General features: G+C 39.3%; 1 protein-coding gene across 2 annotated transcripts; it reads right to left on the bottom strand.

Annotated features, from left to right (window-relative positions):
* Positions 1-3,833: 3,833 nt before the first annotated feature.
* SPINK8 (serine peptidase inhibitor Kazal type 8 (putative)) lies at positions 3,834-14,801 on the bottom strand. Of its 2 annotated transcripts, XM_019723957.2 has the most exons (7): positions 14,543-14,801; positions 12,735-12,808; positions 12,545-12,622; positions 9,062-9,108; positions 8,156-8,277; positions 6,017-6,059; positions 3,834-3,939 (listed from the first exon to the last, which is right to left on the bottom strand). In XM_019723957.2, exons 3-7 carry the CDS (start codon positions 12,609-12,611, stop codon positions 3,928-3,930), a joined length of 291 nt encoding a protein of 96 aa, XP_019579516.1. In that variant the 5' UTR covers positions 12,612-12,622; positions 12,735-12,808; positions 14,543-14,801; the 3' UTR covers positions 3,834-3,927. The 2 variants fall into 2 exon arrangements, with proteins under 2 accessions (XP_019579516.1, XP_074168510.1); XM_074312409.1 differs by having other exon boundaries at positions 12,545-12,808; positions 14,543-14,799.
* Between the last annotated feature and the right edge of the window lie 310 nt (positions 14,802-15,111).

Below are 15,111 nucleotides of genomic sequence, written 5' to 3'. Positions count from 1 at the left end.
CAGCTGTGGCAGGTTGAATAGGTGGTAATTTTTTTTCTTGAAGGGAATCACTGAATTTGAGAAGAGAAAATAAACGAGAACTGTCATCAATTTAAATATTTATTATTATTTTATTATTAGTTTCAGGTGTACAAAACAATGTAACAGACATTTATACCCCTCACAAAGTATAAATGTACCCCCAAGCTACTACCCCTCTGACATCACACACAGCCATTACATTTCCACTGTCTCCCTTCCTTACGCTGTAGTCCACATCCTATGACTATATGTATATATACATTAAATTGTAGTTGACATTCTTTATTACTATTTTTAACTGATTCTAGTGCCTGCATACAGGTGTTGTACTCCTGGAATGTTGGAAGGAGGGTCTGTGGTTCCAGCAGCTTGTTTCCACACGGTGTCTTTAGGAAAGCCCGCTTCTCACCTGTCTGGCTGGTGAAGGCACAGCTCCATTTCTGTCTTCATAGGAGGAGAGTAAATTTACCATGTGCCACTGACCAGACATCTGTTTTTAGTTTTATTTTCCAAGGGCACCAGCTCCAATTGTATTTTCTACCTTTATCTTTATTAACATGCCTTTGGACTACAGGGACTTTGCCCATTCTTAGAACCATGGCAATTAATTCCCCTTCTGTCTCTGTCTCACACACACACTGTAGAAGGCTTTGTCTGCATTTTATAGTTGCTTTGATCATCTCAACAACAACAATAGTGAAAGTAAGAACAAATGCAATTTTAGGAGAAAACCCAGTAAATAACACCGTTTTGCTGAGCTTGTGCTCAGAACCAACAGAAATAGAAGAATGGCAGGCAGGTGGAGGCCAAATATCAGCTCAATACTGATGGAGCTGTTGGAGAACATAGTGTGAGCGCCAAATGCACCTGTCTTCTAACTCTGCTCCCCAAGTTCAATGCCGAGTCTCTTAATAAGTCTCAAAACAACAGCAACAACAAAAAGAATCTAAATAGTTAACAAGACAATAAAATGATCACAGCATTGCCCCACAGCCACAAAACTTAAAAAGCAGGCCAATCCCCAGTTCCTAGCAGATACCAGGCAAAGTTTTGTCCTTGGAAACCTGTCAAAAGACCCTGATACTCAGTGATACCTGAGGGAAGGGGAGTGGGCTGAAAACATCTTGATTCAGTTTCACTGGGACTCCAATAATTCTATACCAGTTGTTCAGAGTCTCCAACTTGTGAGTCTAAACTCAGTTGGAAGAATGACCCATTAAGAGATGAATTATGACCTATGTTCATTGTATCCTGAGGGGCATATACCAGTGTCTAGTCTTGTTTCTAGACAGTGGTATTTAAGATGATACTGCCCTCTTGCAGTGTTCATTTATAGCAGTGGCAGCCCTAAGCGGGTCTTCTTTGATAACCAGGTCTTTCTTTTTCATCCAACATTTTCAAGATTTTAATATCATTTCCCCGCTGGGTCCTCTTTCTGGCACCCCAGGGCTGCTTTGAGGGTGAGCTCTACTGACAGAACTTCCCCAGCCCGCTGTGAGCCGTCTTCATTGGCCACTGCCCTCTGCTGTTGAGTTACTCAGGCCCAGGACAACTGAGAATCACTTTCGGTAGATTTTTTAGCTGAAGCTGCTGTTCTTCTAAAGTTTGTTCCCCCAGGGACCCAGTGAGAATTGAGAACTCTGCCGTGTGTCCCTCAAGACACTGTCCTCAGCTTCTAGGTGTGTCAAAAAAGGAGTAGCATTTCTTTTAGACACTTTTCTTCTGGCATTTTCCTCTGCTGTTCCCTTCCTCCTTTCCAGAAGGCTTACAGAGTTTCTAACATTTTATTGGAGAGAAGAGAGGCCCATGGAGCTGGCTCTTTGCTAGGCTGCAGAGAGGGGAGGAAATGAGTCTCTTTAAGATGACCTCTTAAGAAAATCTGCCTTCCTTTGTTTTCTTTCTTCACTGCTCCTAATCTGATAGAGCAGGTTTCCAAAGCTCTGCTTTTCTTCCTGCACTTCCTGAGCATATGTGATTCCTGAAGACAATGTTCCAGGCCCAGGCTTTCTCATTACGTTCTTAACCTTTGTGGCTGTGGTCATTTCATTGAATGTTTTTTCTACTTCAGTCTAAGAAGATGGCATATTTTATTTGAAATAAGGGCACTGTATTTTTGTTGTTGTTATAAGTAGAACCCACCACCTTTTTACAATTGAAGCTGCTGTGTAAATCTCAGAGCTATAAAACCACGGCCAGAGTTATTGACAAATTGATGAGTAGGTAGAGAGTGACTCTTTATGTAAAAAAGAAAAATGCAGGAGTTCCACAAGTTTTGTCCTTTGGCCGTGAGTTTAGCTCAGAACAGCATAAGGGATGGAATGTGGGCCTGCTAGGCTGGGACTAACAATTTAAAGTTCAGAGCTTACACACTTGTGTCCTTAGCATATGTGGAACTTAATTGTGGTTTAAAGCCCCTGGCCTATCAAACTAGCTAAAAAAAAAAAAGCACAACAGTAGTAAAGAACCAAATAATTGTTTTGCCCCTGATATGTACAAGACCTATCCAGGGAAAGCCTTCCCTATACAGGGAAAGTCAACTCTGTGCCTCAGCAGAGCCTTTCACTGAGATCCCTGCTGCTGCTTAGACTCTGCAGGGGCCCCACAAGGGAATGCAGAGAAGGTCAAGGCCAGTGCTGGTATAGTTAAGGGTCAGACTGCAAACTATTGTGCGCTAAGGCCCAGACCTTAGCCCTTACCTGCTAAAACCATAGTGTTTGCATAAGGAGGGTGCCTTTGCTGGCCCATGTGACCAGCACTGGCTCAGGTCTTCATTCATCCCTGCCTGTAGATAAAATCAGATTTATAGAAACACTTGCCTATGAACAACATGGCCAACATTGAACATGACCAGCCTGGAAAGTGTTAAATGCCACAAGCATTGGTCCCATCACATCATAGCCTCAACATATGGTGATGTTGTGAGCCACACCTTTCCCACCTGGTCTCTCTTTTTTTCATTCTCTGCCATATCAGCAGATCTTAACATTCCTTTGAATAAAACTTATCCTCCACCCCTGTCCAAGGGCAGAGCCTACTCCTGTCAAACTTCCAACACAGAGCAGCAGAACCTGTGGGCCACTGGTTCCCAAGCTGAGGGAGAGAAGAAGGGGCCAAGCTATACCTGCCTGGCTTTCTGTACGCTTCACATACACCTATGTGTTATTTCCTCATCAGTTAATGTGTGCATGTGTATATAAGTGTGTCCCCAACACCATAACCAAAAGTTTTATACAGGGATCTAAGCATGCAATTCGTTCTAATAGAATCCTCACTGTGGAGTTACGTGAAAGTCTCTAAGCCACAGTTACTTTGTCTATGAAATGAGGTTGTACTTGAGTTTGTTGTGAAACTTAAATAAGTTAGGGCTTGTAAGGATTTAGAAACCTTACTGTGGCAAGGCACTTCTCCAGGTATTGTGCTCAGTAAGTTTTCTTCAAATAAAATTCTGAATTTCTTAGGATATGGTTAAAATTTCTCAAACCAGATCCCGATGTAGTGAAAGCCATGTCACTCACATGACACATATTCAGCTCAATAATGATCAAAGTCTTCATGTTGTAACTATTGCTGCTCTGGGGAAACCTATTCCCTCGTTTAGATTTCTGTGGTCACAATCTATACAAGAACAGAAGGAACCCATGGCACACGTTATATAGTTTTGGGATGAGAACATAGAATAGCTGATATTTTTAAAAGATTCTTATTAATCAAGAACATTATTTGCCAGCCAGATTTTTCTCCTGAGAATCATTTATTGAAGAGGCAAATCAATGAGTTTGATCCTAATCAAAGGTTTTCTGTAGCTCTAGCGCTCTCCTCTAATGGGAATATACTTGAAGAGACAGCCGTTACGTTTCACTTGGTCATCTGCGGACTCAGCAACTTCTATAAGGCTTCATGGGAAGTTCAGGAGTTTTCCTGCAAAATAAATATCTGCTTAGAGAAATCAAATTTGGGGAAATTAAGAGAAAAATTACCACACTGGTAACTACACCCAGAATCCAGCAGGAGGAATGCCAAACAATTATTCTGTGAATTAAGGCAGGATAGAGACATCCTAATTTCATTGAAGAAGGAAAAAAGCACAAGAGTGGAAGTGGGCAGAGGAGCGCTAAGAATGCCTCTGTGAGCCTTTCGGACCCCAGGAGAGCCGTGGGGCAGCAAAGGTGGAGGGCAGTCATAAAACTTAAGTTACAATCCAGGAACGTGGACTGTCTCTCCATTTATTTCTATGCTTTTAAATATCCTTTGAGTTTTAAAGTTTTCAGAAGTCTTGAGTGTTTTTAATTCTTACATAGGTTAATTTCCAGATACTTCATAGTTTTTGTTTCTATTTTATTTTCCAGTTGGGTGTTACTGCTGTAGACATGTTATCAATTCTGTAGGTTGATCATGCATCCAGCAGAATTTCAGAACCCCCTTAGCAGTGTTAATGGTCTGTGATTCAACCATCCCTAGATCGCTGATTATAGTATCTTCATTTTTGTCTTAGGCAGACTGAAGTGCCATCTTGTAAACAGACAAAAAAACGGAAAGGCTCAAATAAAATAAAAAGTTCATTGCTTGTTCATGTGCTGGTCCCTGGGGCAGATGCCTTGCATTGGAGGTGTCTTCCAGCCAGTGGTTCAGGGACAGGCTTTGGGATGGTTCATTTTTCATGTCAACTTGTCAGGACCACAGTGCCCAGATAGTTGGTCAAACATTTTGAATATTTCTGTGAAGGTGTTTTTGGATGAGATTAACATTTAAATCAGTGGACTTGGAGTAAAGCACATTGCCCTCCACAATGTGGGTGGGCCTTATCCAATCAATTGAAGGCCTGGATAGAAGAAGAGACTGACTTCCCCAAGCAAAAAGAAATTCTGCCAGAAAGCAGCCTTTGGACACCATTCTATGGATATCCTTAAGTTTAAAAGCATCTCTTCGAAGTTACAAGTTTGAAATGGACATAAGACCAGAGGTTTATTTGACAAGGGTTATGGTCCAGATATAAGAGGAAAGGATTCAGCAGGATTTTCTATGAATTAGCCCAAATCAAAAGAATCTGACAGAAATAGAGCTCATATGTGGTCTCTTTACAATTACCCCAAATCACAAAAATGTCTAAATCTCTTTACGATTTCTCCTTAATGGAACTAGAAAACATTCAGGTTATAGACCTCCAAGTGAGTAATATGTATGCTGGTCTATAAATCAGATGAGCCTTGTAAATTAATTGAGATCGTGTCAGGAGATATTGTCATACAATTATCACAAAATTGTATAATTGTCATTCTATCTGCTTTACCTTCCACCTTCTTTATTTTCTCTTCCAAGATGATTTGTCCCAGTCCCATTTCCATGCCTCCTAACACTATACTAGTCTTTATAGCATCAGTTGAGCTCTTGCTTTGGCCCTGCGACCCTAAATTCAAAGACACAATATCTAGAACAGGGCTAAGTGAGGCCTGGCCCATTCACTTTCAGAATAACCACCACTTCCAATTAGGGTTTTTTTCTCAACATCCCAGAAATTGGACATGGCAGGGAAGAAAAGGGGTGGAATAGGTGTTCTTTACTGCTAAATTATCAAACCAAAATACATTTCTTTCCCCAGAAGATGTTATTTTTAAGATGGCTGGGAAATTTTGAACATGAAGTACTTATTAGACGATGACAGGAACTAGTTAGGTGTAAAATAACATTGTTGGTGTGTAAGGAAGTGTCCGCTCTGAAGTATGGAGGAGTGAAATGATGTAATGTCTGAGATTTGTGTTAATAAATTTCAGCCAAAAAAAAAAAAGAAGAAAAATAGCAGAGGAAGGTAATGTGGCAAACACTTTGCACATTGAAGACTCTACACGATAGGCATATGAGGTTTATTATACTGTTGTGTCTAATTTTATGTATGCTTGAAAATTTTCATAACAAAATACTTAAAACCCCCTACAACACTGAGCTCTTAACTCTATCTGGTTTACTCCTAAAAATTAGAAATAAAAGTGACTTTACTTACACATGGTCCATCGTGCAGTTTCGTTATATTAAGCCCTTCATATCTGAAAGCAATTATATTTTGAAATGATTATTTTTGCTCTATGAGACATCATAATTTATGACTAAGTTTTACTTGATAACCTTTAGCTAAGTCTGAGAAGGAAACATTCTGCTAATAGTGAATTCTTATTTAATATATATTTTTAAAAAATATCTACTATGTAGATCTTTATTTTCAAGGAGATTGAATGTATAAAACATACTCAGCCCTAAATCAAATATAGAAAATTCAAAATAATCTTGAATATTTAAGTAGAAATACAGACTATTAGAAAGAAAATGTGCAATAAAATTAAAGTATGCATTTGATGAAAGTTAAGAAATAAAGTGACCTTAAAGAAATAAAGGTGATTATAAGGGAACAATTGTACATCAACAAATTAGATAACCTAGATGAAATGGAAAACAGTTTGGTGGTTCCACCAAAAGTTACACATAACATTACCATATGACTCAGCAAATTCCACTCCTAGCTATATACCCCAAAACACCGAAAACAGATGCTCAAATAAATACTTGTACATAGATGTTCATAGCAGCATTATTCACAATAGCTAAAAGGTAGAAACAACCCAAATGCCTATTAATGGATAAATGAAAACCAAATTGTGGTATGTATATATAATAGAATATCATGTGAATTTCACTTCAATTAAACATATTCGAGTAGATTCATCACTATGAGACCTTTGGTGAAATCAAGTCATGCCCAGAAAAACAATTTGTTGCTAGAAGACCTGCAAAATACTAAAGAAAGTCTTTCAGGTAAAATAAGAGGACACTAGACAGAAACTCAAATTCACATGAAGAAATAAAGAGAACCAGTAAAGGTAACTACACTGGAAAATATAAAAGACAGTACTTTTGTCTGTAAATCTTTTTTCTTCTATCTGATTTAAAAGACAACTGTACAAAATAGTAATTATAAATCTGCGTTGATGGGCATACAATGTATAGAGACGTGATTTGCATGAGAACAGTACAAAGAAGGGTGGATGGAATGGAGCTCTATAAGAGCAAAGTTTTTAAAATACGTTTGTAATTAATTTGGTGTTAATTCAAACTATATTATTAGGAGTAAAAATTTTACTTGCAATCCCCATGGTAACTGCTAAGAAAATAATTCAAAAATAGAGTCAAAGTGAGTTCTTTGGAAGCCGTCTCTCACGTATCTCCAGCCCTGAGTCTAGATATTGTGAATCCCCCAAGATGTGCATTCTGATTGTCAGACATCTGTACCAGTGATGGAGGCCGACACCAAAGTTGTTTACCTCACAACTCTTTCATGGGTTCTAGCATAATTTTTGCTATTTATGCAGCCAGAAATGCAAAAAAGTCCCATCCTGCCCAGCCAACATCTCTTATCCTGACCAAGATTTATTATTTCTTTTAAGGAGAAACCAAGAAGAGGAAGGGGAGAAAGGCATACATTTACCTACTCTCACGTCTTTGCTTTTCCTTTCTCTTAAGATATTGGACTTAATCTCTAATCTTAGTTACCTAAGGTTGTGGCTTTTCTCCTTAAAGGAGAACACAGATGTCGAGGAATCCCCCCATATCTAGAAGGCAGCTTCCTTGATGAAAACCTCTGTGCCTCACTATCTCTCTTGGACCAGAGAATTGGGCATTTTCCATGAGTATCACCCAAAACTTGTAACACATGATGGGCCCAAAGACTAAACTATATACCGGACTGAAAGCTAAAGAAAGTTGTTTGGGAGAATAATATTCATTCACAGATCAATCAATGAGCCGCTGGGAAGATTCTTCACCCAGCTCCCTCCTGTTCTCCATCAGTCTGTGGCCTGAGGGACTTGAGGATAACCTTCAGGTATGAATACTGTGGCTACTTGCTACTGAGTTCATTCTACTGGATCCTTGTCCAGGCCAGGTACAGCCCCCTCACCTCAGTGGATTTCTGTGTCTGCACTGTGCGAATGGGATCAAATGAGCGTGGAAGGAATGGAGGCGCAAACAGTGGTGTGGTCTGTGAGGGAAGCTCTAACCAGTAGGAAGCGTTCTGGGAGGTCCTTCCTATCCTGTGGGGCCACCTTTAGCCTCCTGACTTGAGAGGAAAAAGAATAAAAGCAAGACTTACAGAATGTTGAAGCACAGATGACATTCACCATTGTAGGTAACCTGGTCGCTGCCACATATGGGTTCACTTGGCTTGATGTAGGAGAAAAACCAGCACTGGTTTATGCTGTGGATGCACTTGACCTAAAGGTGAGACATAGACTGCTGCTTTAGATGCCTTCCTCCAGGTCCTCTGACTGTTATTGCTGGTAGTGGGGCAGGGGGTGGAATAAGGAGCAGCAGACCAGGAGTTGGGAGAGCAGGCTTCAGACGCCTCAGTGTTTGACTCCTGGCACTTTCCACCAACAATACGATACGATACGATACAATACGTAACATAACAGATAATCTGTGGACTTCCCAGTCTGAGCTATAAATTTCTTATTAGTGAAAATCCCTGTCCTACCAACCGCAAATTGATTGTTAGGTTACAGAGGGGAAAATGTCTTTCAAGGTTAAAATTTCCTTATGAACATTACTGAGTAACTTGTATGTGGTGCTTCTGACAGCAGTGGGCTCAAACTTATGTAGAAGGAAGGGGACAAAGTGAATACATTGTGGGACCTTGGTGTGTGGCGGTAGGATGTATGTCTTGGTACATCCCAGCTGCAAGAATGTCCCCTGCAGCATAAGACAGACCTGAATTGGAGCCATGACTTCATCATCCATTTAACGATGCAAAATACTTGCCTTCTATCTCACAAGAGACTTGTATGAACGGGTTGGGATAATGAATGGGAAGAGGGCTCAGGCACATATGAAATGTGCTACACAGAGTTGATGACTCAGCTTTTATTGTGGCGTTATTCCCAGGCAAGTCCCCTCTGGTCCCCACCTCCCCCCATCTCCCAGAAGAAAGATGGGGGCTATCAAGGAAACTGATTTTCTCCCGATTCCTGTTCTTGGGAACCAAGGAAGCAGAACTCACCTTTGTGTCTTCTAAGGGAGCCCCTTCGCCTGTGGGAAGAGGGAACTCTAGAAGACAAAACATTCAGAAGAGTTGTTGCTCTGTCTTCTGCCCTTAGGGAAAATAGCTAGGATGAAGGAGACCCCCCCCCACCCCACCCCCACCCCACCCTGTCAGCACACAGGAAGCGCCAGATCCCATCAGAAGAGGCTGCAAGTCCTCTTTGATGCATGATGCCCTCTAAAGAAGTGAAGACTCCCAAAACTTCTTCCCCTCCCCCTCAGGTAAAATGGAGATCTCCTGGCTCTACCGCTTTACAGGTAAATAACAGCTTCTGCAATCCTTCTCAGCTATTTTCAGAAAACACCCTATAAGTTACAAATTACCATGAAATAGTTATATTGAGATACCTTAAAAGATGCTGGGTTTCGTTAAAACTTTCATAATCTTGATCCAAAACAGTCTTAGCAATTATTCATATATATAATATTATATATAATGATATAGTTATTATAATATATACTATAATCTGATGTAACTATTGTAATATATAATAAGTGTAATATATCATCGGCTCTATTTTATGTGTATCAGCTTTATTAAGATATAATTCACATAACAAAGAATTCACCTATTTAAAGTGTACAGTTCATTGGTTTTTTAGTATATTCAGTTGTGCAGCTATTACCACAATCAGTTTTAGAACATTTTCATATTTCCAGAGAGACACCCTGTACCCATCAGCAGTCACTTCTCATTCCTCCCTCAACACCTGTTCCCTTCCTTCCCGCTCCCCAGACAACCACTAATTTGTTTTCTGTCCTTTCTGGAAACCGTATAAATGGAATCATACAATATGTAGTCTTTTGTGTTATTTCTTTCACTTAGCATGTTTTAAAGGTTTATCCATGTTATAGCATGCATTAGTACTTCATTCCTTTTTATAATTAAATAATATTCCACTGTATGTATATCTCATATTTTATTTATTCATTAACCAGTTAATGGACATTTTCGTTGTTTTCACTGTTTGGCTATTATGAGAAGAGCTGCTGTGAACATTCAACTACACATTTTTGTGTGGCCATGTGTTTTCATTTCTCTTGGGTATATACCTAAGAGTGGAATTGCTGGATCATATGATGACCTTTTGAGGAATTACCAGACTATTTTCCAAAGCAGCTGCACCATTTTACATGCCACCAGCAGTATATGAGGGGTCCAATTTCTCCAGGTTTTTGCTACCACCATTTGCTATTATCTCTTTTTGATTCTAGCCATCCTAGTGGGTATGAAGTGGCATCTCATTATGGTTTTGATATATATTTCTCTACTGACCAATGGTGGTGAGCATGTTTGCATGTGCTTATTGGCCATTTGTGTATCTTCTGTGGAGTAATATCTATTCAGATACTTTGCCTGTTTAAAAATTTTTTGGCTTATTTGTCTTTTTGTTATTGAGTTGTAAGAATTCTTTATGTATTCTGGATAATAGTTCATTATCAGATATTCGCTTTACAAATAATTTCTCCCATTCTCTGGGTAGTCTTTTCACTTTACTGATATCTTTGTTAGTATCATTTGAATCACTAAAGTTTTTTTTGTTTTGATGAAGTCCAGTTTACCTATTTTTTTCTTTTGTTCCTTCTGCCTTTGGTATCATATTTAAGAAGGCTTTGCCTAACCTAAGGTCATGAAAATTCATTCATATTTTCTTCTAATAGTTTTACAATTTTAGCTCTTACATTCAGTTCTGTGATCCATTTTGAGTTAATTTTTGTCTCTGACATGAGAGAGGGGTCCAGTTCATTCTTTTGCATGTGAATATCCAGTTGTCCCAGCATTTGTTGAAAAGACAATTCTTCATCAAATTGTTTTGGAACCTTGTTAAAATTAATTCACCCTAAAAGTAAGATCTTTTTCCCCCCTAGATTCTCAATACTATGCTATTGATCTATATTTCTATCCTTATGCTAATGTCTAGATATCATCAGAGGGATTAAATTTGATAGGGAAGGGAAGGTGTGACGTAATAAGAAATATATTTTTGGTCTCTGTCACCAGATCTTGGCACACAGCTCCTAAAACTCCTGTGATTTCCTGAGCAACAAGAGAGAGTGTCTTTTGTTATTCATAATAAGCCCTTTTCAATCCCACACCTGAGTTTCTGCTGGTAAATGACTCTTGGAGGATGGGGGCTGGTTGCCAGAAGAACCAGCTCTGTGGTTAGAGGGTTGGAATTTTCAGCCCCACCGCTCAACTTGTGGGGAGGGAAGCGGGGCTGGAGGTAGAGTTAATCACCAATGGCCAATGATTTAATCAATCGTGCCTTCAAAATGGATCCTCCATAAAAACCCTAAATGAAAGGGTTTGGAGAGCTTCCAGGCTGGTGAACACAGTGAGGTATGGGAGAGAGTATGGAATCCCTTTGCCTCTTTCCACATACCTTACCCTGTGCATTGCTTCCATTTGGCTATTCCTGAGTTGTGTCCTTTATAATAAGCTGGTAATTGTAAGTAAAACACTTTCCTGAGTTCTGTGAGCCATTCCAGCAAATTATTGAACCTGAAGAGGGAGTCATGGGAACTGCTGATTTATAGCCAGTCAGTCAGAAGTACTGGAGGCCCAGACTTGTGATTGGTGTCTGAAGTAGGGCACAGTCTTGTGGGACTGAGTCCTTAACCTGTGGGGTCTGTGCTAATGCCAGATAGTGAGGGTCGTAATTGAATTAAATTACAGGACACCCGATGGTGTCCACAGAAAACTGGAGAATTACTTGGTGTGGAAACCCCACATATTTGGTATCAGAAGTGTTGTAAACAGAAGGAAATAGTTTTTTCTTTAGTAAAGGAAGGAAAAGGTTTTTTCCCATCAGATATGAGAAGCATGACAAATAGTTTTCAATTTCTTACAGAGCCTCTTAAATGTGAGAGTCTTGGGGGGGGGAAATATACATATATATATATATATTTTTTTTTTTTTTTTGAAAAAATATTTTCAGTGAGAGAGAGCAACAGTGGAAAGTAAGAGATTGAAGGCAAATGAGAAAGAATTTCAGAGTCCAAATGGAAGAAGAATGTGTGGAGACCTTCAGAGATTTCCTACAGTTGGCCATGAACACTGTTTACTCTAAAACCGGCCATTAACCAGAATGATATTTGAGTCTACTTCCATAGAGCCTAATCAAGTTCTTTTTGGGTTGAAGAAATGTAAATATATAGATTCTGGAAACGAACTTTCTAAGATTTGAACATCCTGGATGGTGACCAGGTATTTTGAAACATTCAATGGTCTTGGATTTGGAAGACTTGGATTCAACTCCCAGCTTTGATACCAACGACATTGTGTGAATCTTTCTTTTGGGGAGTTTTAGCTTCTACATCTGTAACATGAGGAATTGGGATTAAATAAACCTGAATGGCACTTCCACTTCTACCTCTAATTTCCCCCATGATCCTGGGTATACTGTAGAAAATGTGGGCAGAGCAAGGATATGTAACTCACCAACTGCAAAGGCAGCCCATGTGGAGATGATCAGAGCAAGGATGGCATTCAAGAAGGCCCCCTTCATGTTGGCGAAAGCTGTGGAAATGTGCAGCTTTTGATAGTAGGACAGAAAATCCAACGTGAAGTACAAATTGTCACAGTGATGTCTCCTTCTTGGTTCATTGACCAAGAAACAAAGTCTACATACCTCAAGTTTGTTCTTTCCTCAGGTGACTTGGAACAAATTCTGCTGGATGCAATTGAATTGCTTAATTCATTTGCCTAGAATAATTAAACATTAGAAAAAAAGGATCTCAAACATAGAATTTTAGAAGATGCCAGAAAAAAAAGTCGTAAAGAATATCTGCAAGCGATCCTTTGATAAAGAATAAGCATCAAGAATTTTTCAAAGAAATGTTTAAAAGTTGGTATTTATCTCTGAGGTAAGAAGGGCGGGCACTCACACCCATATCCCTAATCTTCCATAATGTTATTACTTTGGTGTTAATATTTAGTGTCTTTGCATAGAATTAACCCCTGGTCGTTCATAGAATGTAAAAGAATTTACAAGACTCTACAAAAGTAAGAAAAGATTTATTAAAGTCAAAGAGAGAGAGAGAGAGTTCTGTGTGGGAACTGGCAGAAGTTTTGCCAGGGCAGAGTCTGATAGAGACAGCTGTGCCAACGAGGAGCGCTGGGGTTTTATATTTTTCCATGCTGGATGTAGGGTCCTTGTCAGCTTGTAGGGGGACTGCCGTTACAATTGTCTTCTCCTGGGAACTGTTATCTTCCCATCTATGATAGGTGTTTGTTAGCTTGCAGGGGGTTGCCATTGCAATTGGGAACTGTTCTGTTCCCACCTGTGATGGATGTAAGGTGCTTGTCAGCTTGCAGGTGTTGTGCTAGCCAGGGGATTCAGAGCCAAGCGGTTAATGTTTAGCTCGTTCCTGTTAGTCTGCCTATAAGCTCGCTCCTGTTAACTCTTTACCTGTCCCATCCTGCCAGCTCACAAGCCCGCTCCCATGAACTCTTGTCTCATCCTTTAGTAACTAATAACATTGAAATGAAAAACATAGAGTACCAACTACTTACTTACGTTACTGAAAATGTTATAGTTCAAGCTGATAGACATTATCTGCAGGTTTCTGTACATTTTTCTATATATTTTCCAGGCAAATTATATATCTAGATAATTTTTGCCCAAGACCTGCCTTGAATAAAAACAAATAATAAAGAATATAACCCTTCTCCACCTCAGAAGTTTACAAATCAATAAGGCCAATTTACCTGCTGTGAAGCCTACAGGTGCTCTGAGAAACTGGCTGGACAAGATATTTTTAAATTTTCAGTTTGTTGGTAATTAAATAAGAATGTGTGTGGCTGGTGTAGTGTCTTTTCAAGGTCACGATACCTGGCACTGGCAGAGAGTGAACTTTGAAGTTAGGAAGTGTAGACACAACTCAAACCTATTTCTTCGGACTCCAAATTCTATAATGTCTAAATCTCATGAGTTTCTGTTTCAGTTTTCTGAGGTGGTTTATTGCTCACGATCACTCCAAAATCTAGTTGTTCTTGCCAAACCTGAACCTACTGTTTTAGAGGTATATCATACCCAGTTTTTGAATTTGTACATTTTTATCTGTATTGCAATTATTATATTCAGGATAGCTTCAGATATTTACACAATACTACAAACTGCCACATCTGCGTATGCAGTTATTTTATCGTAATCAAAACTACGTATTCATTTTATTGAAACATTTCATTTAGAATGTTTCTATATTGACTCATAGAATCTCTCCCTTTTTTTAAACTTTCATTTATTTTAAGTGTGTTTTTCCAGGACTCATTAACTCCAAGTCAAGCAGTTGTTTCAACCTAGTTGTGGAGGGTGCAGCTCACAGTGGCCCATGCAGGTATCAAACCGGCAATCTTGTTGCTAAGAGCACTGGTGCTCTAACCAACTGAGCTAACCAGCCCGCTCCAGACTCATAGAATCTTAAAGAAGAAACTTACCTTCTGTGAAATCTATCAGTTTCGGTCTTATTTAGTAGAGTTGAGGAATTCTGGGATGGAGTGCTCATTCCTTTAAATGATAGCTCTCTCTACCACTTGGAACAAAAAAAATCCCTCAAAACACCAACTTCCTTTAAAGGGAAAGTTCAAAGGCTATTGGGTGACATAAATTCCTTAGGTCCCAGTCCTGAATGAAGTCTGAACTGGGACATGACGTAGAGTTCTGAGAGGTCAGTGTACTTTCCCAGAATAGCTCTAATTGACCACAGCGTCTACCATGATAGTCTTCAAATATTTTGCTTTCAATCCCTCTGAATTTGGTGCCCACTTGTATATTTTTAAAGTGACATGCGAACTTCTTCATTATAAGTTTAAATAGTTACAAATAACTGAACTAGTGGCTTATTCTCTGCTGAGATAACCTCTTCAGAGTGATTCCCTGACTCAATACATGATTTCTTCCATTATTCTAATCCCTTATCTCTATTTTAGTGACCTCCACAGAAAATTTAGGAATGCATTTATTTATTTGTTTAGTGTTTATATCCACCATTAGATGAAATAGAAAG

Source organism: Rhinolophus sinicus, linkage group LG10 (assembly GCF_036562045.2).
Source record: "Rhinolophus sinicus isolate RSC01 linkage group LG10, ASM3656204v1, whole genome shotgun sequence".
Taxonomy (NCBI): Eukaryota; Metazoa; Chordata; class Mammalia; order Chiroptera; family Rhinolophidae; genus Rhinolophus; species Rhinolophus sinicus.
Note: the sequence above shows the minus strand (reverse complement) of the source record. Positions and strands in the feature narration are given on the sequence as shown.